At 38.3% G+C, this 24,607-nt stretch overlaps 2 protein-coding genes across 6 annotated transcripts; both read left to right on the top strand.

Moving 5' to 3' along the window:
• The first annotated feature begins 43 nt into the window (after positions 1–43).
• Positions 44–13,799, top strand: pdxdc1 (pyridoxal-dependent decarboxylase domain containing 1). 5 transcript variants are annotated; one of them, XM_084413926.1, is made up of 24 exons: positions 44–239; positions 1,029–1,102; positions 1,265–1,333; positions 1,507–1,581; positions 2,249–2,398; positions 4,206–4,395; positions 4,552–4,620; positions 5,285–5,363; positions 5,471–5,555; positions 5,667–5,715; positions 5,805–5,906; positions 6,045–6,170; positions 6,287–6,337; positions 7,596–7,676; positions 8,607–8,667; positions 9,087–9,157; positions 9,313–9,418; positions 9,734–9,905; positions 10,178–10,296; positions 10,390–10,511; positions 10,618–10,710; positions 11,899–11,995; positions 12,085–12,183; positions 12,319–13,799. In XM_084413926.1, exons 1-24 carry the CDS (start codon positions 219–221, stop codon positions 12,546–12,548), a joined length of 2,391 nt encoding a protein of 796 aa, XP_084270052.1. In that variant the 5' UTR covers positions 44–218; the 3' UTR covers positions 12,549–13,799. The 5 variants fall into 5 exon arrangements, with proteins under 5 accessions (XP_084270052.1, XP_084270053.1, XP_084270054.1 ...); XM_084413927.1 differs by having other exon boundaries at positions 47–239; positions 2,252–2,398; XM_084413928.1 differs by lacking the exon at positions 7,596–7,676 and adding an exon at positions 7,431–7,475 and having other exon boundaries at positions 47–239.
• A 206-nt stretch (positions 13,800–14,005) lies between these two features.
• On the top strand, positions 14,006–24,210 carry gspt1l (G1 to S phase transition 1, like). Its single transcript, XM_084414062.1, has 14 exons — positions 14,006–14,557; positions 16,121–16,162; positions 17,793–18,038; positions 18,630–18,663; positions 18,757–18,834; positions 18,980–19,160; positions 19,415–19,569; positions 19,696–19,836; positions 20,389–20,482; positions 20,671–20,751; positions 20,845–21,018; positions 22,991–23,080; positions 23,243–23,411; positions 23,543–24,210. The coding sequence occupies exons 1-14, from the start codon at positions 14,362–14,364 to the stop codon at positions 23,593–23,595; spliced, it is 1,734 nt and encodes a 577-aa protein (XP_084270188.1). The 5' UTR covers positions 14,006–14,361; the 3' UTR covers positions 23,596–24,210.
• Positions 24,211–24,607: the final 397 nt, after the last annotated feature.

Here is a 24,607-nt window from a genome sequence, read left to right as displayed (position 1 = left end):
CGTACACTGTAAAGGGGGCGTATGTTTAGGCTACGTCAGCGCTGCCAGCGTGGAGCGGCATGACACCAGGAAGTAACACAATTCAATTGACTATCCAAATAACCAAGAGAAAGGGTACCCGAGGTGGATTCGTGTGCTTTTTGGGTTTGCTTCCGTAAAATACACAGCAAGCGACAACGCACAGGGACTAGTCCCTGCTACTGGGTTTTCAACATTGCATGGATAAACCGCCCATGAAGGTAATGTAGAGCAGTGCGTATCATTCTCTGAAGGACTCGCTCATTTGATTAAAGTGCAGGAAGCTTATTCACTGTCATTGACTCAGGGAAGATGATGCGGAGATCTACTGGATTCATTTAAAGCCTCAATCGAGTATTTGCTATTAGTGCATAAAGCTTGATACTCGCCGTCCTTTTTTAATTATTAATGTGAAAATGAAATTTAGGCTTTAATAGATGGTGGTCTGCAAAACACACAAAAAATGGTGGTCTGCAAACCACTTTCGTTTGCAAAGTATCTCAAAACTGAAACAAATTGATGCGTTGTGTTGGAGCAGGATGCGCAGGAGGATAAGGCATGACATTATCTCACCAGATGAGTTCCCGTGTAATGGAATGAGCCTTGTCATCCGACAGGTTTTCATATCCTGTATATCAGGAATTATACATGATGAACAGAGAAAGCTAGAATTAAGAGACCAAATAAGACACATTTTATACAAGTCAGCACAATTCACAAAAGTCTAATAATAGTATTTTTATTATTTAGTCAGTGTTTAATTGTATTGCAATGTTAAAAACGCTCCATTATCACAAATGGACATAGGCCTGAATGTTTTATTTTGTCTCACAGGCAGTGAAAGTGCCCTACAGGTGAAATATGAGTTTTGTTAAAGCATGAGGAATCATTTTATTTGATGTGACAAGAAATGTGATATGCAGCCATCGCCATCAAGTTAGCAAGTTATCCAGTTTTTCAATGCAATGTCCTTCACGGGAAATCATATACACTTTACTGTGTAATTGTAGATGATGGACCCTACACTTGCTGAGATGGGGAACCATCTTTCTGGTGCCATGAAGATTTTAGAAAGTGGAAAATTGTAAGACCTTTTGCATTACAATATTTTCAGTAATTGTTGTTTATTACATTTAAATAGCTGTTTCCTACAAAGCTATCCTTATGACATGTTGACAGTATGTCCAGGGTTTTGTTTTACATATAGTACCGTTGTATAACCATAATGCTGTGTGGATTTATTCAGGGAATCTGAACAGGGCAAAGAAAGAAGAAAGTTGAGTTGGAAAGACATTCCCGGACCCTTACAAGGAGAGTGAGTGGGACTCTAATACTGTAAATCACATTTTACATTTATAATGTTTCTTGTCTTGCTCTGTGTTTATAAGGTATTTCATGGGGTTTCAAGCCAGTGCATATATCAGCTATATTTACAAAACATTTCAAAGTCTTTCTTTTCTTCTTTCTTTTTCCATATATTTCCGACAGTGGACAGGATGTTGTTAGCATACTCCAGCTAGTCCAGAACCTGATGCATGGAGATGATGACCAGCAGGGTCATCGGTAGGTCACAGCATTATGGAGCTGTTTGGTTTGTAGACCTAAAACCAGGAAACAAATTCCTTAGGAATTTTGAATGTGTTTTTGACAATAGCAGTTTTCAGTTTATACACTACTGTTTCAAAGTGTGGGATCAGTAAGATTTATATTTGCTCAGTTGCTTAACTATGTTCTTAAACTAATGCTTAAACTATGCTCAATATTAATAAAAGTAATTCATACTTTTGTTCAGCAAGGATGCATTCAATTTCTCAAAAGTGACAGTAAAGACTTTTATAATGTTACAAAAGATTTCTATTACTGAAAATTCAGCTTTGACATCACAGGAATAAATTCTACCTTAATATATATTAAAATGGAAAACGGTTCTTTTAAATTGTAGTAATATTTTACAATATTGCTGTTTTACAGTATTTTGGATGAAATAAATGCAGCATTGGTGAGCAATAAGACTTCTTCAAAACATAAAATAATCTTAAAGACTTTTTACAGACAAACTTTAAATAAAATACAAGGCAGAAAAGTTTCTTAGAGTAATGTTATTCAAAGGCTTTTTTTACTCATTAACCAAACCAGTTGACGCCACAACAGGACAGCTCCATTATATTGCACCGAGAGCATTATGTAAACCCCTCCGTATGGTGTGATAAAACTATAAATGTCTGTTTAGCAGGATGCAGTATGTCGGAGAACAGGGACACATGGCTCTGTTGGGACACAGTCTGGCCGCATATATCTCTGTCCTGGAACGAGAAAGATTGAGAAAGCTGACCACCCGCATCCTGTCGGACACCACTCTCTGGCTCTGCAGGCTTTTCAGGTACGTTCAAGTTCTCTCTGTAATCTCATGTGGTTTCGGGTGGCTTTTCTTCTCCTTGTCATACAACCACATTTAAGTGATGTATAGAGATTTGTGTTAAAGAGCATTAATAAATCCTTTGTTCATCTTAGCAAATTGTATAGGCTGTGTCTTTCACTTAAAAAAGAGTAGGAGGCAAAACATCGAGCTTTTTATTATAACAGTGACCCAGAAATGAAAATTCTGTCATTAATAATTCATTTAATTAATTAATTACTCACCCTCATGTCTTTCCAAACTCGACTTTCATTCATCTTCAGAACACAAATGAAGATCTCTTTGATAAAGACATCGTAAAACTAATCCATATGAATTGAGCGGTTTAGTCCAAATTTTCTGAAGAGACTCGATCGCTTTATATGATGAACAGATTGGATTTAGGCTTTTATTTTGGACAATTTAGGCATCTTTGACTTAGGGGATTCTTTGACTTTAGTTATCAGCAGAATTGACATCTGACAGGAGTTACTACATCCTGACGCCACGTGTCTTTACCGGATCTTTACGGGATGTGTGTGAACGCACTCACAGATTCTGGAAAATCACTGGCAGTGTGCATGAACCAAAATCAAACAATCCGTGTATTTCAATCCGCACATTATCCGTGTATTTTCCGGAATCTCTGTGTGAAGGGGGCTTTAGTCTATTTTTTCCAGGGTGGTCCTATTATCACTTTACACAGATTAAAGTCATGCTTTGAACTTTGGTGATTTTTGAAGAAATGTATGGTTTTAAATTTTCAGCAAATAATTGTAATATATTGTAATGGCCAATAAATGATATTAAAAATGTTAAAAAGAGATGCTCTACCAACAAAAGAGGAGGTGCAACCGAAAATCTAAAATTCATGACATGTCAGATGAAGGCCTTGACAATGGCTGAAACGTCACATGTTTTTTTTAATCAAATATGTGACGTCAGAGCTCGTAACTGGGAGTACATCGATCTAGTACGAGTTCACGGGTGGGAAGTCACGGGTTTGACTGCCGTTCCAGTGCACTTTCACGGGTATAAGGTTGGAAAAACACGGGTTACAGGTTGCCTGGACCAAAAGAACGAGAGACCTTTTTCCAATTTACAATGATTAAATGAAAAATCGTATTTAATCTAAATAATAATAAAAAAAAAACACAAAAAACTGCTACTAGGGAATTCAGGCATGAAATCATTGTAACAGTATGAAAATGGAAATTCATCTTGAGATTTGGTAAATATTAAAGGGGTCATCGGATGCTAAATTCACTTTGATATGGTGTTTGCATATAAATGTGTCTTTGCAGCGTGTGGACACAACCACCATACAGTGAAAAAAATGAATTCACTCCTTTTTTTAAAATCCTCAAATCTAAACACTCTTCAATAATCAAGCCGTTTGGATTTTCTGAGCAATATGATGTCATATTGCTCATGCTCCGCCCACGACCACTGACGAACTGTCCCGTATTAGCATATTTCCGCCCTCAGCCATTTGTATACTGTCTGCCAAGGCAGCACTTTATGTGTCTTGTGACAGACAGCCCCCATGTAAGAGAGGGGTGGGGTGAGCAGTTGCTCATTATCATTTAAAGAGACATGCACCGAAACGGGTCGCTGTCAACAGAGCTGTTTTTGAGGAGGTAAAAAGGGTGTTGTTTTACACAACCATTGAGGAATTTTAACCAAAGTATGTTACAAACTTTACATGAAGACCCTAAAGAATCATACCAACTTGTGGAAAATGGGCATCCGATGACCCCTTTATAATATTTGAATTAATTATTTTTCATAGATATGAAAATGGATCGGCATATTACCATGAAGATGATCGTGAGGGGCTGCTGAAGGTGTGTCGGCTAGTTATTAATGCTCATTATGAGGAGTACGCTACAGAGGGCTTTACAGTGCTGAGCTCCAAACATCCTGTGATTTACCAAAGTGCTGCATGCAGACCTGGTTTGGGACAACATCTCTGCAGTCAGGTACAATGTCACTTCCACTTCACTTGTCTATGCTGCATGATCTGAAATGTTTCACATTACCACCACACTATATTAAAAAAATGTGTGTGTGCGTTTGTGTAGTGGTGGATACTATGTGCTTTTATTTAGACAACTTTTTTTGTGTTTTCTTTTCAGCTAGGACTGCCTCTGTCAAGCCTTTGTATTGTGCCCTGTAACACCATGTTTGGCTCCTTGCATCAAATGGTAAGAATTTGGTGAATACTGAAGGGAATTACACTACCTTTTCAAAAGTTTTGGCTTGGTAAGATTTTTCTAAATGTTAAAAGAAATCCAGTAAAAACAGTAAAATATTTGATTTATATTTGAATATATTTTAAAATGTAATTTATTCCAGCGACGACAAAGCTGAATTTTCAGCATCATTACTCCAGTCTTCAGTGTCACATGATCCTTCAGAAATCATTCTAATATGATGATTTGCTGCTCAAGAAACGTATTATTATTATTATCACTGTTGAAAATGCATTTGATCAGGATTCTTTGATGAATAGAAAGTTCAAGGAACAGCATTTATTTAAAATAGAAATCTTTTGTAACTCTATAAAATGTCTTTACTGTCACCTTTAATCAGTTTAATGTATTTTTGCTAAATAAATAAAAATCTCACTGATCCCCAAACTTTTGAACGATAGTGTACATTTAAGAACAAATTAAATCAAGTAAAAGATAAACAAGGAATTTGCATTAGTGTATATGCTAAACAGTGCAGACATATAACACATTAAATAGAAAGACACATGGAATTGAAACTCTTTGTTCAGAAATGTGCAAGTAATGAGACCGTGTTGATAAAATGAATAAAAGATGAGCTTAAATGGTGTGTTTTTCTGTAAATTGTCTTTTACAGGATGTTGCATTGCTTGACAAGCTCATCAAAGATGATCGCGAATCAGGGAAAGTTCCACTGCTGTTGATAGCGAATGCTGGTCGGTTTGCTATAGGACCTTATTTATTCAAGCAACTTAGTTTTTTTGCATGCATTTGTTGATAGTCAATTTTGCAGGCGATCATTAATGTTTAGTTAATCTCTCAGGAACGCCAGGTGCAGGTCACACAGACAAACTCAGTCGTCTGAAAGAGCTCTGCGTTCAGTACAACATGTGGCTCCATGTGGAGGGGTTGGTATCAGCTGGTTATATGTTTATATGTGTGTGTGTAAATGAACAGATTTGATTAACAGATTTTGAACAGATATTGTTTAAATTGACTTTCTGTGGCATTCTTTTCAGAGTTAATTTGGCAACACTTGCTCTTGGTCAGATCTCCTCCACTGTCACGGTATGTTGTGGGTTTTTTAGCACTCAAATGCCTGCATTTTCTTCCTGTTGTCAAGAATGTGCTCTAATTTTCTCCCTCTCACTATCAAGGCGGCCACCAAGTGTGATAGTATGACTTTGACTCCAGGCCCGTGGTTGGGCCTGCCCGCTGTGCCCGCTGTCACTCTTTACAGACATGAGGATCCGGCCCTCGTAAATTGGACCATTAATATAAATACCAATTAGCATTATACAGCACATCATATGGAAATGTAATTTCCAGAGTTGTGATCATACAGTGTGCAAATCCCTTATGCTGTTTGTCTTGTCCTCCCTGCCGGTTGGGGGCAGTCTCTCACAGCAGGTCTGACATCCAGCCAACCAGTGGAGAAGCTTCGGGCTTTGCCTCTCTGGCTGTCCCTTCAGTACCTTGGGCATGATGGGATTGTTGAGAGGATTAAGCATGCCTCTCAGCTAGTGAGTACCCTGCCAACTTCATTTAGATAATCCCATGCACTGTAGTGGGCGTAAAGTACTATAAACACTGCAAGATTTACTCTGACCTTGTTGGGAATTGTTCTGTTTCTTTGTAGAGTCAACAGCTTTTGGAGCATTTGAAGACACTGGCTTCAATAAAAACCTCGGTAGGTCAGCTTGTCTTGATCCATTCAGCTGTATGTCGGTACAGAGTATTTTACAGTTAAACCACAGTCCTCACAAATAAGTATGTGAATTGAAAAGTATTTGAAGCTTCTGTGTATCAGTATTTCCTCTACCCGGAGTTGGTGTTGCTCCATCTATTTAATGATAGTTCTGTCCTCACTCGCCCCATGTTGTTCCAAACTCAAATGAATTTTTCTTCCATGGAACAAACACTAAATTTAAAAGTATCATAAAAGTAGTCCATGTGACCTATATTCTGAAGCCATACGATACGTTTCTGTGAGGAACAGATTCACTTGACAGCTTCGCTCAAATTCGCATTCACAGAAAATGTTTGGTGAATAATGACTTATTTTATGGTCTGTTGTCACACAAAACTATTGTATAGCAGTGTTGTTATTGTTAACTAAACGTAAAACTAAAAATCATTTTAATTAATTGAAATAAAGCTATAAATATAAGAAACACTTAACCTTAAAACACTTAAATGAAAAGTAGAAATGTTGCTTTGCAAACTACCTGAAATAAAATAAGGTATTGCACATAAAAATGACAAGCACATAAAATTACTAAAACTTAAACTAAAATGAAAACTAAAAAGCTAATTTAAAATATTAATAAATGCTATAATTGTATATAAATAAAATTAACATAACAATGTTGTATGGCTTCCAAAGGCATAAAATGATAGTACACGAGCTGACTACTTTCAAGATACTTTTGTTTTGGAGTTCGACAGCAACAGTTCCCATTTACTTTCATTATATGGGAAAGAGCTGTCACGATATGCTTTAAAAATTCACCTATTGTGTTCCACCGAAGAAAGAAAGTTGAACGGGTTGGGAATGACTTGAAAGTGAGCCATTTAAAACCTTACTATATCCCAGTGCTAAAATATGTCAGCTGAAAATGAATATATCAGCTACCATTGGTAGATATTATTTACACTTTTTATTTGAAGCTTTTTGAAATTTTGCTTCTATTATATCAGTGGCCCACTTTTTTCCTTTCGGTCAGAGAATCTAGGCTTAAACCTTAAAAGCAAACACCTCTGTTCTGTGTCACCACCATTAGGATATCCTTGACAGCGAGGTGTCTCTCCTCGAGGCTTTGCGCATGGTAAAGAGCAGAGTGTTTTTCATATGTATGTTTGCGATGTGGTTTGTGACCGTCAGCAATGTGTGCAGCTCTTATTCTGTATACATAGTGTGTTAGTGAGCGTGGGTACCTTGGTTTCAGGATGTGGTGTCTCATTCCCGGGTCCCTCCCATCTCCGGGGGCTCGCTGCGGGACGTGCTGGGCTCTCTTATACTCTCTATTGTAGGTGGGACCAACCCTCTGCTTGCTTGATCCCACTCCACTCCTCCCTTTCACCTGCGCTGTTTCTCCACTGTTCCCTCCCTCACCATGTCCACCTTTAAGTGCTGGTGCTCAGTTTAAAGGCTTTTACTCATGTAAAGGCCTGCCACTGCTACAGGCATGTGCAAACAACATTTAGGAAATGTCACTTCACAGAGCCTGATGACTTGTTGGGCATCAATGCTGAACCTCGCTTTAGAGCAACGATGAGCCATGATGGGAAATAAGCAGAATTCTTTAAAATGACCTTTGTGAGAGATGGAGCAAATTTGCTGTTCCTGTGTGTAATACTAACAATCGAGTTGGTTCAGAATAAAGTTAATCATACGTTAGATGCGACTATATACGTAGCTATTACAGGAACCACATTACAACATTTATTTAATATTTTTAAGAGGCTCAATGAAGTCATTTGTTCATAAAACAAATCTTATATTTGTTAAAAGGGCTTAGACAGAAAAGAGTCACTTGGATGATATTTTTAAGATTTTATTTCCTTTATTATCCTTTATTTATCTGTTAATTTACGTATGTGGTGGTTAGACTTTTATTTATGAAAATGTCCATTAATCATGTAAGAAGCATAATTTAATTATATGCTTTTCTTAGTTGTAGCAAAGCTTCCAGCAACACATAGACATTCCAGCAGCACTAATGCATGACTTTAGGTCACGTGCCACATTGTCCAGACTGACCTGTCAAACCTGTAGCTAGCAAACAAAAAGCCTCTCCATGACATTGCCTCACAGCATTTAAATACTTAACCAATTGTCACAATAACATGTTAGTGCTCACAGCATGACATTAAGGCCTCCTGTAATAAATGCTCAGATGTGTCACAGGTGTTTTGAGACCCCGTCCCCACCCTCTGTGTCTCTCTGATGTTTGTAGGTGGAGGATGAACTGAATTCTCCCGTGGTGGTGTTCAGGTTTTCACAAGACAACAGCGCTCGTAAGTTTCCTTTCCTTGGTTGTGTGAATATGATTCAATGTATGTATATGTATATAGGTTGTGTGTATGGTTGCACTTTACTTTAAAGTGTCTTTGTTATACTGTATTTATACATTTAAGTAATTTTTTATTAATTAACTACATGTACGTACTATAGGGTTAGGGTTTGGTTTAGGGTTAGTTACATGTAGTTATGCATAATTTATAGTTATTAGTATTATTATTATTAAAGTAACTGCATGTAACATGTAACAAGAACACTGTAAAATAAAGTGTTACCCTTTTAATCAGCAAGGATGGGACTACTTTCAAACTTCTGAATAGTGGTGTGTGTGTGTGTGTGTGTGTATATATATATATATATATATATATATATATATATATATATCTCTCTAACAGCCAAAAACTCTCATTTTCAGCCTCGAGTGGCGGCTCAGTAGAAGGATATTTTACGGGAGAGAGAGATATCATTGATGTCCTTAACAGATGGGTAAATGCTTCTCTCACTAACAGTATGTTATAGGAAATAAGTAAACTGTGAAATAAGTAAGCTGTGAGCATGTATAATAGAATGCAGTGTGACATACACCGTAGATGCTTTTCTTACAAACGAGTGACCCCGACTGCTTTGATCTGATTTGACAGTTGGGTGAGCAGTTGGCGCAGCAGGTTCCCCTCAGTGGCGTAGATGTGGTTGAGCTGGAAGATGAGGGCACATGTGTTCGTTTCAGCCCCCTCATGACCGCTGCAGGTCAGACATTTGAGACATAATTAAAAATCTGGAATGCTAACACACTGACTAAGAAACTGGAGACAAACTGGGCGGAGCTTTTCTTATAATTGTGCGTTATACTAAGAAGAATAGGCCTATATAATGTTATTTAAATACGTTTGAATGGCTGGGCAAACAAGCATATGTATTTATTCTGAGCATGGCAAGTAAAAACTGTTTTCTTTGCCCAAAATTTCTCAGACATTTTTAACAGGCTTATTTTGTAGTAATGAGACCTAAATTCATGTTGCCATGTTCATGCTAACAATGGTGGTGATATACGTGTGTGTGTAGCCCTTGGCACTCAGGAGAATGATGTGGCGGCACTGGTGGAGAAGCTGGGAGAGATGATTCCAGTGCTGTGCTGCACCCTACGCTTCAGACAGGACTTCAAGGACGAGGTGCTACAGCAAGCTTCACTCTCATACATTGAGGACCTGAGCTGGCCTGGTCTTGGAGTTGTGAGGTGAGACTCTGGAGTCAAACCTCAATCAATTTACAGGACATTTTACATTACATTCATGCATTTGACAGATGCTTTTATAGAAATTGTATTTTATACATTTAGTGAGTTTTGTGTTCTCTGGGAATCGAAGGCATAACGTAATCTGCCAGCTGAGTTACAGGATACATTCACCCTAATATCAGATGTTCTTCCGTTCCGAGAAAGAAGGAAACTTTCCTTATTGCACGTTTCCACAGTGCCTGACAGGTTCTTTTGTTTGTTTTTTTCATCAGGTATGAGCCCAGAAACACAGACCTTGATGAAGATAAGAGACAACAAAGTGTGGAGAAGATCAACAGTGAATTGCTTAATAAACTGATGGAGCTTGATACAGACCTGGAGTTCTCTTGTGGTAAATGACTAATGGTCCCATGATTGACAGTTGTAGCATTGCTTTTAAATTCACATGAATTCTGTGACCTCAAAACTGCTGTCTTGTGTCCAGGTCCTGAGTTCTGTGAAGAAACTAATTGCATATTTATTGGAATGGCAACTGAAGACCTGGATGTGGCAGAGTTGGTGGAAACTATAGGATCTGTTGGAAGAGACATTGAGGAAAGTGGAAAGGTATGCATTCTTTTTTTTCTTCTTCTTTTGGACAGGTGTTTAATCATTTGAGTAGACACCGAATATCAGATAAATAATTAGAAATAAAGCATCTGTTTGTGCCTAGTTGTTTGAGAACATGACTGAGGTCGTGAGAAGGGGCATTCAGGAAGCTGAGCTGCAGCTTCAGAAAGCAAATGAAGAGAAACTTATTGAGGAGGTGAGTGTATATGTGTAAGTAGACAGTGGAATCCAAAATTCTGAGACCAAAAAAACTTCTTTAACCCTGAAAATAAACAAATTTCAGGATTCTGAAATAGTTAAACCAAAGAAAGTTTATTACAAGTTTTTGCACTTAATTTCTAAGAAAAATAAGTCAATATTACCGTTTACACCGTGTATTGAGATGCATTTTGGTCGATCAGAAGTAGATGAGGGAGGCACATTCCTGTTTATACCTGGTGTTTTAATCCGTCTTTTTTGTCCAGTTTCAACCACTTCTGTCCTGATTTCTTCAAGGGGAGGGTCTATGGGCGGATACATTTATAGACTTATTCAGATCTTTCAATCTAGTAGATGAAACAAGCACATGCAATTTACATATGAACGCGAAAGGAGAGGACGGGAAAACTCACCGAGAGCAGCAGTATTTGTTTCTGCTCTGACAGGTGCAAGACCACAGCGAAAAAAGTTAATGCGTGTTAGAAATCAGGAATGGTGAGAGAACATTGTGCTTGGTACGTTGTTCTTCAAACCAAACTTGGGTCTTCAGTTAACAAAGTTTAAATCCCGTCTGGCTAGCGCGCTTCCCATAAGGTTTACGCATTAGGTCAGTAGCCGGAGAGCAGACGGTCTTTCGAAACACATTCGACCACATGAGCATCTACACTACGAAAGCAATCCAGTCGAATGAATTTTCAACTAACTCTGGAATTGGTCGAAAGTGGACAAGCTCAAAACGTTTTGAACCCCGTTTACACCTGTATTTAGTGTCGTCCACTTGTGATCCGATCGACCAAAACGCATCTTAATACCAGGTGTAAACAGGGCCTGTGTGACATTGATCATGTGACTCCTTGTTCAGATGGTCAAATGTTCTTGTTTCCGTTGAAGATGCTCTTTATATCATTCTCAAATCATGATGGAGAACATGATCATTGTGTTTTACAATAAACAAAAGAGAGACAAACCAAATAGACATTTAGAAATTCAGTTCAACTTCTCAAATTGTAATTCTGGTTATATAATGTTTAATAAATATAACAATAAATGTTCATAATTATTACATGTATTCATTCAAAAAATAAAGGAAAATATTTTCGTGCAATTCCTTTTCTGATTAAATAGACATTAAATCATTCCAATAGAGATTATGTTGATGTGTCATTTTTCTCCATTTATTTTTCAGGGCGTACTTCGACAAATTCCTCTAGTGGGCTCTGTGCTTAACTGGTTCTCCCCGGTTCAAGCCTCTGTCAAAGGAAGAACTTTTAACCTAGCTGAAGGTATATATGTGCTAAAAATCTATTCTGATTAAATTGTCAGGAGAACATGTAGTTTTCAGGTTTGTATAGTATCTATTTTTTCTCCATAGGTTGTCTGGACAGCACCGAGCCTGTTTATTCCATAAAAGCCCAGATGAATACAGAAGCTTCCCCTGATTCCCCCAAGTCCAGCACCAAACGGTTTCCAGGTAACATCTTGATCTAAGATCAGTATGACCCTAATTACACCGAATTACTCTGCGTCCACAAAATAATGAAATCACATTTGGTCTTTCATTGATGTCCACAGAACTCTCAGGTTAATCATACCATGTGATTCACAGGCCAAAAACTCTTCCGGCGGCATGGAGCAGGCTCAGACTCTATCAGTGATACCAGCTCTGTCAGCCAGCTCGAAGAATCGTTCAGGGAAACGGCACAGGTGCAGGTCACTGATGTGGAGGAGGCGGAGGTCCCTCAGGAGAATCCTGCGCACATACCGGAGGATACAGCTTCATCCGACCAGCGTGTGCCAGAGGGACAAGAGACAGAGAGTGTAGACAACCTTAGATAAGACCACTCCGAAATGGTTGCTCATGAGGTTTGCTCTATATAAGAGAGGAATATGCCTCCATGACCTTGATGCCTTTGAGCAAACCACTTTTGAAATTAAGAAAAGAAGCAGCTTTAAATGCAAATAACAAAACACTGGAATTTCATGAAAATAATGTCTGAATATATGTCTAAATCTCACATCCCTTATTAGTTATTAAATAATCAATTGCACTTTTTTAAAAAGTTTGGTTAATCATATGTTATAGGGTCTGCTCACAGTTCTTTATGTGCACTGCCAGTATATTCTACCATTATGGGTGGCAGTACTTACGTTTTGATTTTGAACGCTTATCTTTGTCATCTACAGGCCTGTCTGACAGGTTTTCTGATCCGTTTCGACACATTATTTACACAACGAAAGGGCTATTGTGGCCTTACCGTCATGATTATTAATGTCAAAATGTCTTGTTTGCCAAAAGCTGGTCTTGCTTTAATGTGCTCTCTAAAGGCAGACGTATAAGAAGGAAAGTTGATGCTTGAAGACTCTTGTTTCCTGCAGCTGTTTCTAATCAAACGATAGCCTTATTGCACTTTTATGTACAGAATGTCACACTTTAATCAGAACAGCAGAATATTTATTTATCCTATAAATAATTCTCTTGGAGAACATTAGGCTATTTAGAGACTTGAGTAACATTTGCTATGTCTAAAATAAGTTCAAATCAAACAGATACCCATCCAGCACTTTTGGTTTTACCAATAGTGAAATGATTATTAGACTGTTCTCACTGTGAAGAATGTTTCAGAGATGTCTCTTTTGAGTAATTGTTACATTTTATTTTGGATGTTTATGAAGGCTACACATAATGTACTAAAATGAAGATCCTTATTTGTTGTTTACACCAATGTTAATGGTTTTAGCACACAAAAAAAAGCATTGCTATTGGGGAAATGTAGTTTCATTTAGTGTATGAGTATTGTGAGAAGAAATTCACTACAGTTATATCACATCCATCCATATTTTTGAGGGGCATAAAGTGCTCTTTCCGTAACTGTGCTTCCTTACTGAATAATGTAATTGTAGATCTGCTCATCTTTTTTCAAAATGATTCTGTCTTAACTGGTGCAATAAATAAATGGGATTTTCTTTGGGGGAAATGAGTACTGACTTATTGTGTCAAACGTAAGAAGAATGTTTTTTTTTATAATTACAATTTTATTTTACAATGAGCAGTTATGTAAATGACAATAAACAAAATGCTAAAATACGACTTTATAGTGTTTTTTTTAAACTGCCCTTAAGTTGTGATGGTATTTTTACATAAATAATGTAATCGCCTAAAACGGCTGTTTTATTACATTAAAAGCCTATTAAAGTGACTTTAAAGTTAAGCTTCGAATACATTTTTAAATATAGTTTCATAAGTAAGGCGAACGGAAATTGGTTATTAGCTAGTAAAAGAGGTAGTCGGGTTCATCCATAATGCGGACATGTAGTTTTGTCATCGACACCGCTCTGAAGCCTTTCGTGTTTTGACAGAAGCTAAACTACTACATTTCCCAGAATTCAACTCGCTGTTGCTCCGCGAGGTCAGGGGAGTCGTCAGCGCACACGAGGACTCATTCCGAGCTCTTAGTCAAACCTCCCTTTCTCTCGCCCCTCGCTGAGAGACACCGGCTGTTTGATTTCAACCAAACGGGGGGAAGGCCATACGCCACTAACAGAAAGTTTTAACAACGCACGGGGTGACCTTAACAGCGGCTAAGGCCGGACAAAAAAGTGATCAAGTCAGTGGCTTTAAAGCGCGCGTGTGTGGAACAGCTGTGTGGCGATGGAAGCGATAGACACTGCCCCTGATTCCTGGGATCAGGAGGACGATGGCGAGGCCCAGGTCGACGTGCAACTTTCCAATGCTCTTACTACCACCCTTAACGTGGACGCCAAGCCGTTTGTCCCCAACGTGCACGCCGCAGAATTCGTCCCGACCTTCCTGCCGAAGGGCTCCACGGAAACTGTGGAGTCAGCGGGTGAGTTCCCGGTGTTTTCACGTCTGTTAACCGCTTTAGCTGTTAGCCTCACACACGCTTGTTCGCATGAGCTTAGCATGGATGCTACACGAGAGTTACCGTCAACGGCTCGAAGCGGAAACGTGGCCAGCGTGTTATATGGAAGTTAACAATCAGAAAAACTTGCTTGACGTGAATAATAAGCGTTCGTTAACACGATAATAACACTGTAACAGCGGTTCGTGCTAGAAAGTGAATCGTTTGGGTGGAGACTTTGTATGTAGGTGCTTGTGAAGCATTTTTAGCCTTATAATAATATATACCTGACTTTAAAGAAAGAGTTAAAAGTGTGTTCAAGTAGTTCTTTGGTTAACTAGACAGTTAGCTGAAGCTTTAGTCATGTTATTGCCATTTTATTGATACACGTGAACATGCCGTTTGATAGCATGGCAATAATCAATACTGATGATCAGAGGCCTGGCGCTTCGTAATCAAACAGATTCTTTCATTGCTTGATTGTTTGAGGAGTCTCTTTTGGCTGAGGTTTGTTTAATGGTGAGGTTTGCCCCCAACCCCCCATGCTGTCTTATTGCAAACATGATGTATCCTTATGCGCTGTGCTGTTATGGTGGAACAATGAAAGTCAATTGTTGCCCTTAATCCCCTTTAGATTATGACACGAGAAGTGTTTCACCTCCTAGTTTTAGATGAAATACTTTTAAACAGAGTATTACCTACCAGAAAAGATGGATGATGTCAAAGCAGCTAAATGTTGCCACTACAGCCAATATTCAAACTCTTACCTGAAGCCTTCGTGTTACCTGTTGTATTTGAAAACAGTGTGTTTATAAGGTACACACACTGGAGGTCTTCTTGGAAAGAACAGTGTAGCGTGTAATGGAGGTAAACGCGGTGATATGATCTGATCTGATCTGATCTGCTTGTTTAACTTTTCCAAGCTTATTTGCATAAAAATAACCTCTGTAGAGACTGGGTATTGTCTCTTTACAGGATCAAGTATTCTAAGCAATATGAAAAGGATTGTAAGAGATTTGAGAGTATTAAATTTGACCGTGGGACTCCGGCTACAGAATTACTTAAATTCATGATCATGTCGCAAAATAACTAATTTGGACAAAACCGTGGGAGTTTGTTGAAGGATTAGGATCCTGCCCCCCGGATTCACAGACCAGGCTTAAGTTAGACTCAAATAAATGTTTAAGCTGTTTTAACTGAAAGCAATTTGCACTGACATATCATAAAATATGTCAGTGCCATTGTTTTGTCTCAAGATGCACACCAAGGCACGTTTATAAAAACTATTTAAATGCCCTAATTGAACTAAGGACTAATCCTGGTTTAGTCTAAGCCCTGTCTGTGAAACCGGGGCTATAACTTGTCTCTGTCTTACCACAAGTGGAAGATATGCTGTTCACATACTATTATTACATACATAGCGCAGTTTGTTGTCCTCAAATGTGTTTAATGTTGACATGCAATTTCCATTTTAAGATAAGTATTCTTAGTAACTAGACTGTTCTGTATAATTACAGCTATAAAAATAAGCATTTTGTATTCCTGCAGGTCCTGATACGGATGCCAGTGTGGAAGTATCAGAGCCCGAGGGTAAGTAAATGCTGAGAGACACCACCACATTGTTTTTCACATCCTCATAATGATGATAATCATACAGATGAGTCCGCAGCTAAACTGGTCAACCAATAAGAATTGTGCTTTTGGTCACATGCCCAGAGCCGCTGCTGTAACAAATCCACGATTTGGTAGTGCGCACAAACAGTATTTTGCTAAGTGATGATGCAGTCTTGTATTTTTTTGATAAACACCATTATTTTTTTGACAAACAAACCACCAGCGATTTAAAAAAAATTCTGAATACCTATGTGGAAAAATTATAAATATTGTTTGACTTCCTTTCTTTTCTGACAAGCGGTTATCAGAAATGGAAAGTAGCGTAGCACTTTTAGAATCGCAGTGTTTCTGCTTTTCTATTCCAGCACCACCTACTGTCAAAGAGTGAGTTTTAAGGGTGCTTAGATTGATCGGCGGCCGGTCAATATCGACCGATGGTCGATCAGATGACGCAAAACCCACAAGACAATTTTTCTATGCACAGCTGAAATTGTTTCACTACTTTCGCCAGTCTTGTCTGGTAGTTCTACCATGCATCTGATAATACATTTTGAACAGTGCGCTTTCGTTCCTCTCTAAAAGCCCAAACTTAACATCCAAATCAGCTAAATCAGTGATTGTCGTAAAATGCATTATACTGTTACTAAACTGCAGGACGTGCTCTAATGAAAAGTGACTCAAGAGTTACTGTTCCCCAAGCAGCTTTCTCTGTGTGCGCTCTAAGGCCGGCGACACACTGGCTGCGTGGCGTGTCCGTTTTTATTTCGGCTCCCATGTTAACCGGTTAAATCGCGTGCATGCTAGAGATAGAACCGACGCCTAGTTTTCATGGGACAAGCAAGCGTGTTGGAAGCGTTTCCAGGCTAAATAGAATAGGAAAAGATGTTTATATGTCATTTTGACACGAATACATATTAATAAATGACATTTTGATGTTTGAAAGTCTCAAGGTTTTGATATAAATGTAATAAAAAAATGTTTTAGCGATTTTCACATATTGCACCTGTCAATACAGAACAAAATATTCTGTAGCCTATTTTGCCGTCAACACTGCCGACGTTGTTTTTGCTGCTATATATTTGTTTAACATGAAGTATAGGCCTTCCACAACTCTCTCCCCATATGTCGAATATATCACCAATGAGGCTTATCATTTGTTAGCTAGCAGCAGCGGCGCCGCGTCAGACACGTTTCTGGTGTGCAAAGACATAGAAAACGCCCCGCTCACGCCACACAGCCAGTGTGTCGCCAGCCTAAGACTGAGTGGACCAAGGGCTTCGATTTTGCACCTAAATGATCAAATACACACAGAAATATGTCAATGTGATGCTTAGTGAGTATTCACTTAAACAATTGGTAATATATTAGGTGAACATAAACAGTTGGGAAATAAATCGTATGTGTATTGGTAAATTGATCCATGCATTAGGTTCTAATCTCCTTTTAGAGAGGAATTTAGGATACAATACTTAAGTATACAATAAGTATTGTATCCTAATATCAAACTGCAGTATTAGTCAAAAAGGAAATGGCTGAAGTTGTTGACATACAACCAACTGTGAGTGGTCAAACGGTGTAAAATGATAATGTTGGTTTTTGACATCAGCTCCACCCATGGAGAACGGTGATGCAGAGATGACAACAGATGACACCTGGGAGCAGAAAGGGAGTGAGCCCAGTGAGGCTGAGGCAGAGCCAGGAGGCCCTGGAGAAGATGGGGGTCAAGCTGAAGAAGACTCCCCTCAAGAGGAAGGAATGGAGGAAGAAGAAGTGCCAACACCTAAAGTAGCCCCCACACAGCCAAATGCCCCCAAGAAGGAACATGTTAACGTGGTCTTTATTGGCCATGTCGGTTAGTTTTTGCATATTGCATTTACATGATTGATTGATGCTTGATTGATTGCTGGAGTCTAGTGTCCTGTTTTGATTGACTGTGAAGGTTTTAACTCCTTTAGGACTCTTTACTTTTCGGTTGATTCTTATGAAAAGATTTTTAATGAATTGAGACCATAATTAGTTTTTTTACATCTATGATAAACTTTAAAAACCTTTAATGAATTGTTTTTATTTGTTGTTTATATTTAGTTTTTTTCTTCTATTATTCACTTGTTTTGTGCCATGAATATAGCAGTGGTAAATTATAAAACAAACATGATTGCACAGTAACTTAATACAATTTCTTTACTTTGTTGCATTCACTTTTTGTCTTTAGCGTCCATTTCAATTTCTTAAAGTGAGTAATTCTAGTAACTTGCTGGAATAGCTCTAAATTGGTTGGATTTGTTATATAACCACTTTATTATTAATCACTTACCATCAAGGCAGCTCGGTTCATGCATTTCAGAAGCATCATGGGGAACATTTTTAAAAATGTCTTTGGAGAACTGAATTCTTTATCTGTCCTGGCCTCACACTGAATTTTTCTTATCTCGTATTCCTCCAGATGCTGGCAAGTCAACTATTGGAGGGCAAATCATGTGAGTTGTTGATTTTTACACTGTTTTAGCAGAAGTAGTTGGGTTTTCCATCCCCTGTTTCTGAAAGCCCTGCTTTCTGCCCATCCTCCACAGGTATTTAACAGGAATGGTGGACAAACGAACTCTGGAGAAGTATGAAAAAGAAGCCAAGGAGAAGAACAGGGAAACTTGGTAATTAGATTAGTTGAGTTAATTTACCAGAACATCGGGTGGGTAATCAAACAGATTCCCTCCAAACATAGCTAAAACTTGTAACACTTCAGTGCTTTTTGTGCCTAGTTTTTGTGTGATTTTTCATAGTAAATGTTTTTCTCAGGTACCTCTCTTGGGCTCTTGACACAAACCAGGAGGAAAGAGACAAAGGAAAGACTGTGGAAGTCGGACGTGCGTACTTCGAAACAGAGAAAAAGCACTTTACCATTCTGGACGCACCAGGCCACAAAAGCTTTGTGCCCAACATGATTGGTGGTGCTTCACAGGCTGATTTGGCAGTGCTGGTGAGTCATAATGTTGAATAGGCACTGAAGGACTGCCCTGCGAAATATCCACTCATGCTACCTAAAATTCCGAAAATCCATGGAAAAACCTGAGCTATGAGCAGGGCGATGTGGTCACGATACAGAAGAGGGCGCTGTTTGAATACAGATGTCAGACTCAAAAGGCACTGACTGTCACTCAGAAAACAGAAAAGTTTTTGTTTTTCCATTCACTTTAGTCCCTGTATTAAATGTCACTTTTTCTCTCTCTGAAGGTAATCTCTGCAAGGAAAGGAGAGTTTGAAACAGGCTTTGAGAAAGGAGGCCAGACGCGAGAGCATGCCATGTTGGCCAAAACTGCTGGAGTAAAGCATTTGATTGTACTTGTAAACAAAATGGATGACCCAACAGTCAACTGGAGTCTGGAGAGGTCAGTGAATGGACATCTATATACAGAGGCGGCTGTTGTTGTTGTATATTACTTTGTCTTATAATTTTTGTTTAACAAAAAATGCGCCAAGTGTGTTCATTAATATTATTCACTGTTTGCACGTAGGTACGAAGAATGTAAGGAGAAACTTGTTCCATTTTTGAAGAAAGTTGGGTTTAACCCCAGGAAAGATATTCATTTTATGCCATGTTCGGGACTTACTGGGGCCAACCTAAAGGAGCCGGCGGATTACTGCCCTTGGTATACGTAAGTGTGCTGAGCTTGCTAATTGCTACTTTTTTTCTTTTCTTTTTTGAAGTAGAGATGCACCAATTAAAATTTTCTTGACCGATTCTGTTTTTTGTTTTGTTTTGTTTTTGTAAGTGTGACCTGCCGATACCAATTTTTGTCAAATCTGATTTCCTTCTAAGAACTGTGATTGACAGCATATACAAAACAATTTTCTTTTCATAAAAAACCACAAGTAAAAAGTCAGTAATAAAATAAGAACAAATAAACAAAGTGCAAACAACAGCACAAGCAAAATGCAATAGAATAAAGAGAGATATGAAATAAACACTGCTTAAAGTTTTTCAGGTGGGTCTAAAAGTAGGTTAGTATTCAGCATTAGGCGGCTGTCACTTTGAGAGTTTATACATTGATCCAATATATATTTTTCTCAACCATTTTCGTTCCAAAACTGATAGTTTAACTGAATACATTTTGACATTATTTTGTATCTATTTGACACTGCAATAAAAAGTGCATGAATATTGTGTCTCACTGTTTTTGTGAAATGTGTTTGTGTACTATGGACAGAGGGTTACCATTCATTCCACATCTGGACAGTTTGCCAAACTTCAACAGATCAAGTGATGGACCAGTCAGGTTACCCATTGTAGACAAATATAAGGCAAGTAAAGTGCATCAACGTGCTTAGTTTTAAATTATGTTCTTTGACAACACAAAATAAACATTTGGGGGCAGGGGGTTAAATGGTGAAATGTTTTTATTTATTTATTTATGAATTATTTTGCATTGTACTACTTTGTATGAATGCTTTGAAGTTCATATATCATGTATGGATGTGTGTTTTTGCAGGACATGGGCACTGTGATATTGGGGAAATTGGAGTCGGGATCAATCAGTAAAGCTCAGCAACTTGTGATGATGCCCAACAGGGTAAGATTATGGTAACGTAACACTTTAAAGCGTCAGGTTTTATGGCAGGAATTGGCTGAATGACGTATCAGTGCCTACCTCATCTGTGTGCAGCACACTGTGGAGGTGCTGAGTCTGCTTTCTGATGACGTCGAAACCGATGATGCTGGACCAGGAGAGAACTTGAAGTTGCGACTCAAAGGCATTGAAGAGGAGGAGATCCTGCCCGGCTTTATCCTCTGCAATGCTGAGAACCTTTGCCACACTGGGCGCACCTTTGATGCCCAGGTCAGTGAAAACTCATTAAACTCGTGTAATTAAAGGAATGATTTAGCTTCAATACAAATTCAGTTCTTTCTAGGGATGCACCTAAATAAAAAATCTGGGCCGAAACTGACAATTCTGGATGCACTTGGCTGAAAACGAAACACAAAATTACCTTCTTTTTTTTATATAATTACTGTTAAAGGGACACTAAGTAGGAATTACCCCCATCTAGTGGTGAAATCGTATTTTGCATTCAAACGAATAATGCTCTCCAGCGCCTCACTTTTTCAAATGCGCGTTGCATCTACGGTAGACATTATGTACCAAAAAGCTATGACAGGATGTCTCATAATAGCACTTCGAGTTTTCCTTCGGGTGAACAGGTTTGTTATTTAAAACAAACTGAAACTTGAATCAACGAAAAAAAGAATGTTACAGTATAAATTACTGACTGTGAAAAACATTAACTATGGTAGTTAGTAGTAATGCCGCCTTTATTCGTTATATTTTTGAAGTACGTGCATTGTTAGATATCATCATCATCATCTGTGCCTTCTCTAACGTTACTTTACTCAATAGCTGCTATTCATCAAAGAGCCTGTTTAACTTGTAACTATAAATGTTCTACTGTCTATATAATAAAGTACACAACCAAGCAATGAAAAAAAAAGCTTGTAATTACGACCGTAACATTGACTTACCCGTCGAGAAGAAAGCAGGCAACTTCAGGGTCTCTTTTGAAAGCTTTCTCCTGCATTAGCTATCCCGACATTAACCCTTGTTTTTGTAATCTCCGGTCACGTTTCCTTTTACGGTCTATTTAGCAATTTTTCGACGATGAGGACTCATCCTGTGACTCAGCATATGTATGAATGAACGGTGTATAAATAACCGTGCAGTGCAGCCTTTTAAACTTGCCGCAGCAGTGACAAGCGCCTCTCACTACTCTGCTCCTCCGCGTCTGCTGGCTTCAGTCACGTGACGCTGGCTCTGAACGAAACGCGTTGTGGAAACGCGTTGGCCTAGTACTTTTTGTCCCTCTCTGCTATTATAGTTTTTCAAGATGGCAGAACGACATGGAAGCCTCCGTGGACCTACCCGTCCCATGTATATAAAGATAATAAATTCTTCGTTTACGAGGATTAGTCTGATCATTGGCATAGGTATTTGTACACCATTGAGGGCATATTTATGAATAAAAATATTGATTTTAGATAATAAAATACCTAAAAAGCTACTTATAATAATAGATTTTTTTTTTTATATACAAAAAGATACTTTAATAATCTCTTATTTAAAAAAAATTTTGTTTTTAATTTTATTAATATTAGAAAAAAAAAATACAAGCCAAACATTTTATTTAAAATAACACACCAAAATAGACTAAAAATATATTAAAATAATATTAAAATATCGATATTATTCTTCATTCAGGTCTTTGCAACAGAATCAGATTTAACAGATTTTTTTTTTTTTTTGACCAATTCTAAAAATATTTTTTTTAGGGTAGCATAATTTTACCAGCGATTCCCAGCACAGCTAAACCACTGTTTGCATTAGCCCCACTGTTACAGCCCATTGCTTTTCCGGTGAGTGTGAGCGGTACATGAGTGGAGCGTTCGCTTGGGCCGTAAGCGACTGAGCAGAGAGCGCAGACACGGATCAGAGCATTGAGCAGAGCAAACTGGGTCCCGGTACAGACTTACTGACTCGACCCGAGTCGCTTCAAAGTTGTGTGCCTTTGGAAGCGGAGCCGCTCGCCAAGTTACAAAAAAGGCTGCGAGAGAGTGAAACCTGAGCGCTGAACACTGAGGGTTTTTTTTTCTCTTTTGGCTAAAAACCGAACATGCCGTTTTCGGCCAATAATTTTCGGTGACTGAAATTTTGGGCCATCCTTAGTTCTATCAACAGTATTTCTGATTGCTCCATTTTTCTTTGCGTTTTGCTTTGCAATTCCACATAATAATTGTGCTTCTGTCTCTGCCATTTTCAGATAGTCATCATTGAACACAAGTCAATCATCTGCCCAGGTTACAATGCAGTTCTTCATATCCACACCTGCATTGAAGAAGTGCAAATTTCGGTAATGGTTGAGAATGTTACTCCACTTTTTTTCAGTTCTTACATTGACTTAATATTTGTGTGGAAATTCTCTTGTGAAAGCCTGCTGACTTGAGGTGACTGCCCTCATTTACAGCTAGTTCTTTACCAAAGTGGTTTAAATGTACCTCTGGCCACTTTACAGGCCTTAATTTGTCTGGTAGACAAAAAGACGGGGGACAAGAGCAAAACACGACCCCGCTTCGTCAAACAGGACCAGGTGTGCATTGCTCGTTTGAGAACAGCTGGGACCATCTGCCTTGAGACCTTCAAAGATTTCCCTCAGATGGGACGCTTCACCTTACGAGATGAAGGTGAGTGGACATTTTCACCAAATGTGATTTTTTTTTTTTACTTGCCTTCAACTCGGATTTGTAGTTTATTTCTGTTCTGTGAATTTGAGTTGAATATGTGAATATTTACTTTTTAATTTTTTTTATTTCAGGGAAAACCATTGCCATTGGAAAAGTGTTAAAACTTGTTGCCGAGAAGGACTGAAAAGAACGTTTAGTGGATCTGAAACGACTGACCGAGGCGGAGGTCGATGCTGCTATGGCCGCAGCACACTTCATAGCCCTCCTGTTCTTTCTCCCCTTCGCCTCTTGAAGACCAGCTTAAAAAACTTCTCTTAAAGAAATCTGTTTTTAAGCAAATGAAAATGAAATCAAGTCCACGTGTCAGCTTTCTCATATTGAGAGCTCAGCGATGCCATTGTTTTAGGTTCTCCCCCATGACCTCTTCCTCATCAATCTGCACACGTTAAATGGCAAGAGATCTAGCTCTCTTCCAAACTTTTTTTTTTTTTTTTTTTTTTTTTTTTTTTTTTTTTATATATATAATTTTTCTTTTTGCTTCCATCAGAGAAATATAATGGCAGCATATACAGTAACCGTATGTGGACCAAGATTTGCTTGTTAACATAAAATGATTTATGAACAGTAAAGTTTGAATGATTAACCAATTGAAACCAAAATGTTAAAATCTTGGTTATACATGTCTCCCATTGCTTATTCCCATTTTGGTTTCTGTTCACAACGTTCTTGCAAAGTGCATGAGCGTGTTCACGTTATTAAAGCATCTTCTATGACAATAAAATATAAAATTGGGGAAAAATTTGTATTGTTGAATTTTTTTGTTCCCCCTCTGCCTTTACAAGATATTTTGTGCTATATGCCTGAATGTTTTCTTTTGAAAAAAGTGTGATGGAAATATTTGATCTCAGCCTTGTTAATTGAAGATGTTTTGGTGAAGTTGTGTCTTGTTTAGAGGGGTGGTATAATGCCCTTTTCACAAGATGTAAAATAAGTCTTTGATGTCTCAAAGTTTTAGCTCAAAAGCTTAGGGGCGGGGTTTATGTAAATGTTAGGGTTGGTGATGTCACTTACCCGGGAGGAATGTCCTGTAGTCCCTACCAGCCGTTTGTTGTAGTCCTTAAAAAGCTATTTCTTTAAAAGAAAATATCTCCCTTTGCTTTGAACTTTGAGCATTGTAACTTTGCAGATGTTGTTTA

The sequence above is a fragment of the Rutilus rutilus genome (genome assembly GCF_951802725.1).
Source record: "Rutilus rutilus genome assembly, chromosome: 1".
In the NCBI taxonomy this organism is placed as follows: Eukaryota; Metazoa; Chordata; class Actinopteri; order Cypriniformes; family Leuciscidae; genus Rutilus; species Rutilus rutilus.
Note: the sequence above shows the minus strand (reverse complement) of the source record. Positions and strands in the feature narration are given on the sequence as shown.

What these genes read in the sequence shown, in the direction of transcription:
- gspt1l (XM_084414062.1), top strand. Translation starts at nt 14,362, where the DNA reads ATGGAAGCGATAGACACTGCCCCTGATTCCTGGGATCAGGAGGACGAT. An exon ending in ACTATTGGAGGGCAAATCAT is followed by an intron (nt 18,664 to 18,756) that starts GTGAGTTGTTGA and finishes CATCCTCCACAG; the next exon opens with GTATTTAACAGGAATGGTGG. An exon ending in GATTACTGCCCTTGGTATAC is followed by an intron (nt 19,837 to 20,388) that starts GTAAGTGTGCTG and finishes TACTATGGACAG; the next exon opens with AGGGTTACCATTCATTCCAC.
- pdxdc1 (XM_084413926.1), top strand. Translation starts at nt 219, where the DNA reads ATGGATAAACCGCCCATGAAG. An exon ending in GCTGTTGATAGCGAATGCTG is followed by an intron (nt 5,364 to 5,470) that starts GTCGGTTTGCTA and finishes TTAATCTCTCAG; the next exon opens with GAACGCCAGGTGCAGGTCAC. An exon ending in AGATCTCCTCCACTGTCACG is followed by an intron (nt 5,716 to 5,804) that starts GTATGTTGTGGG and finishes CTCACTATCAAG; the next exon opens with GCGGCCACCAAGTGTGATAG.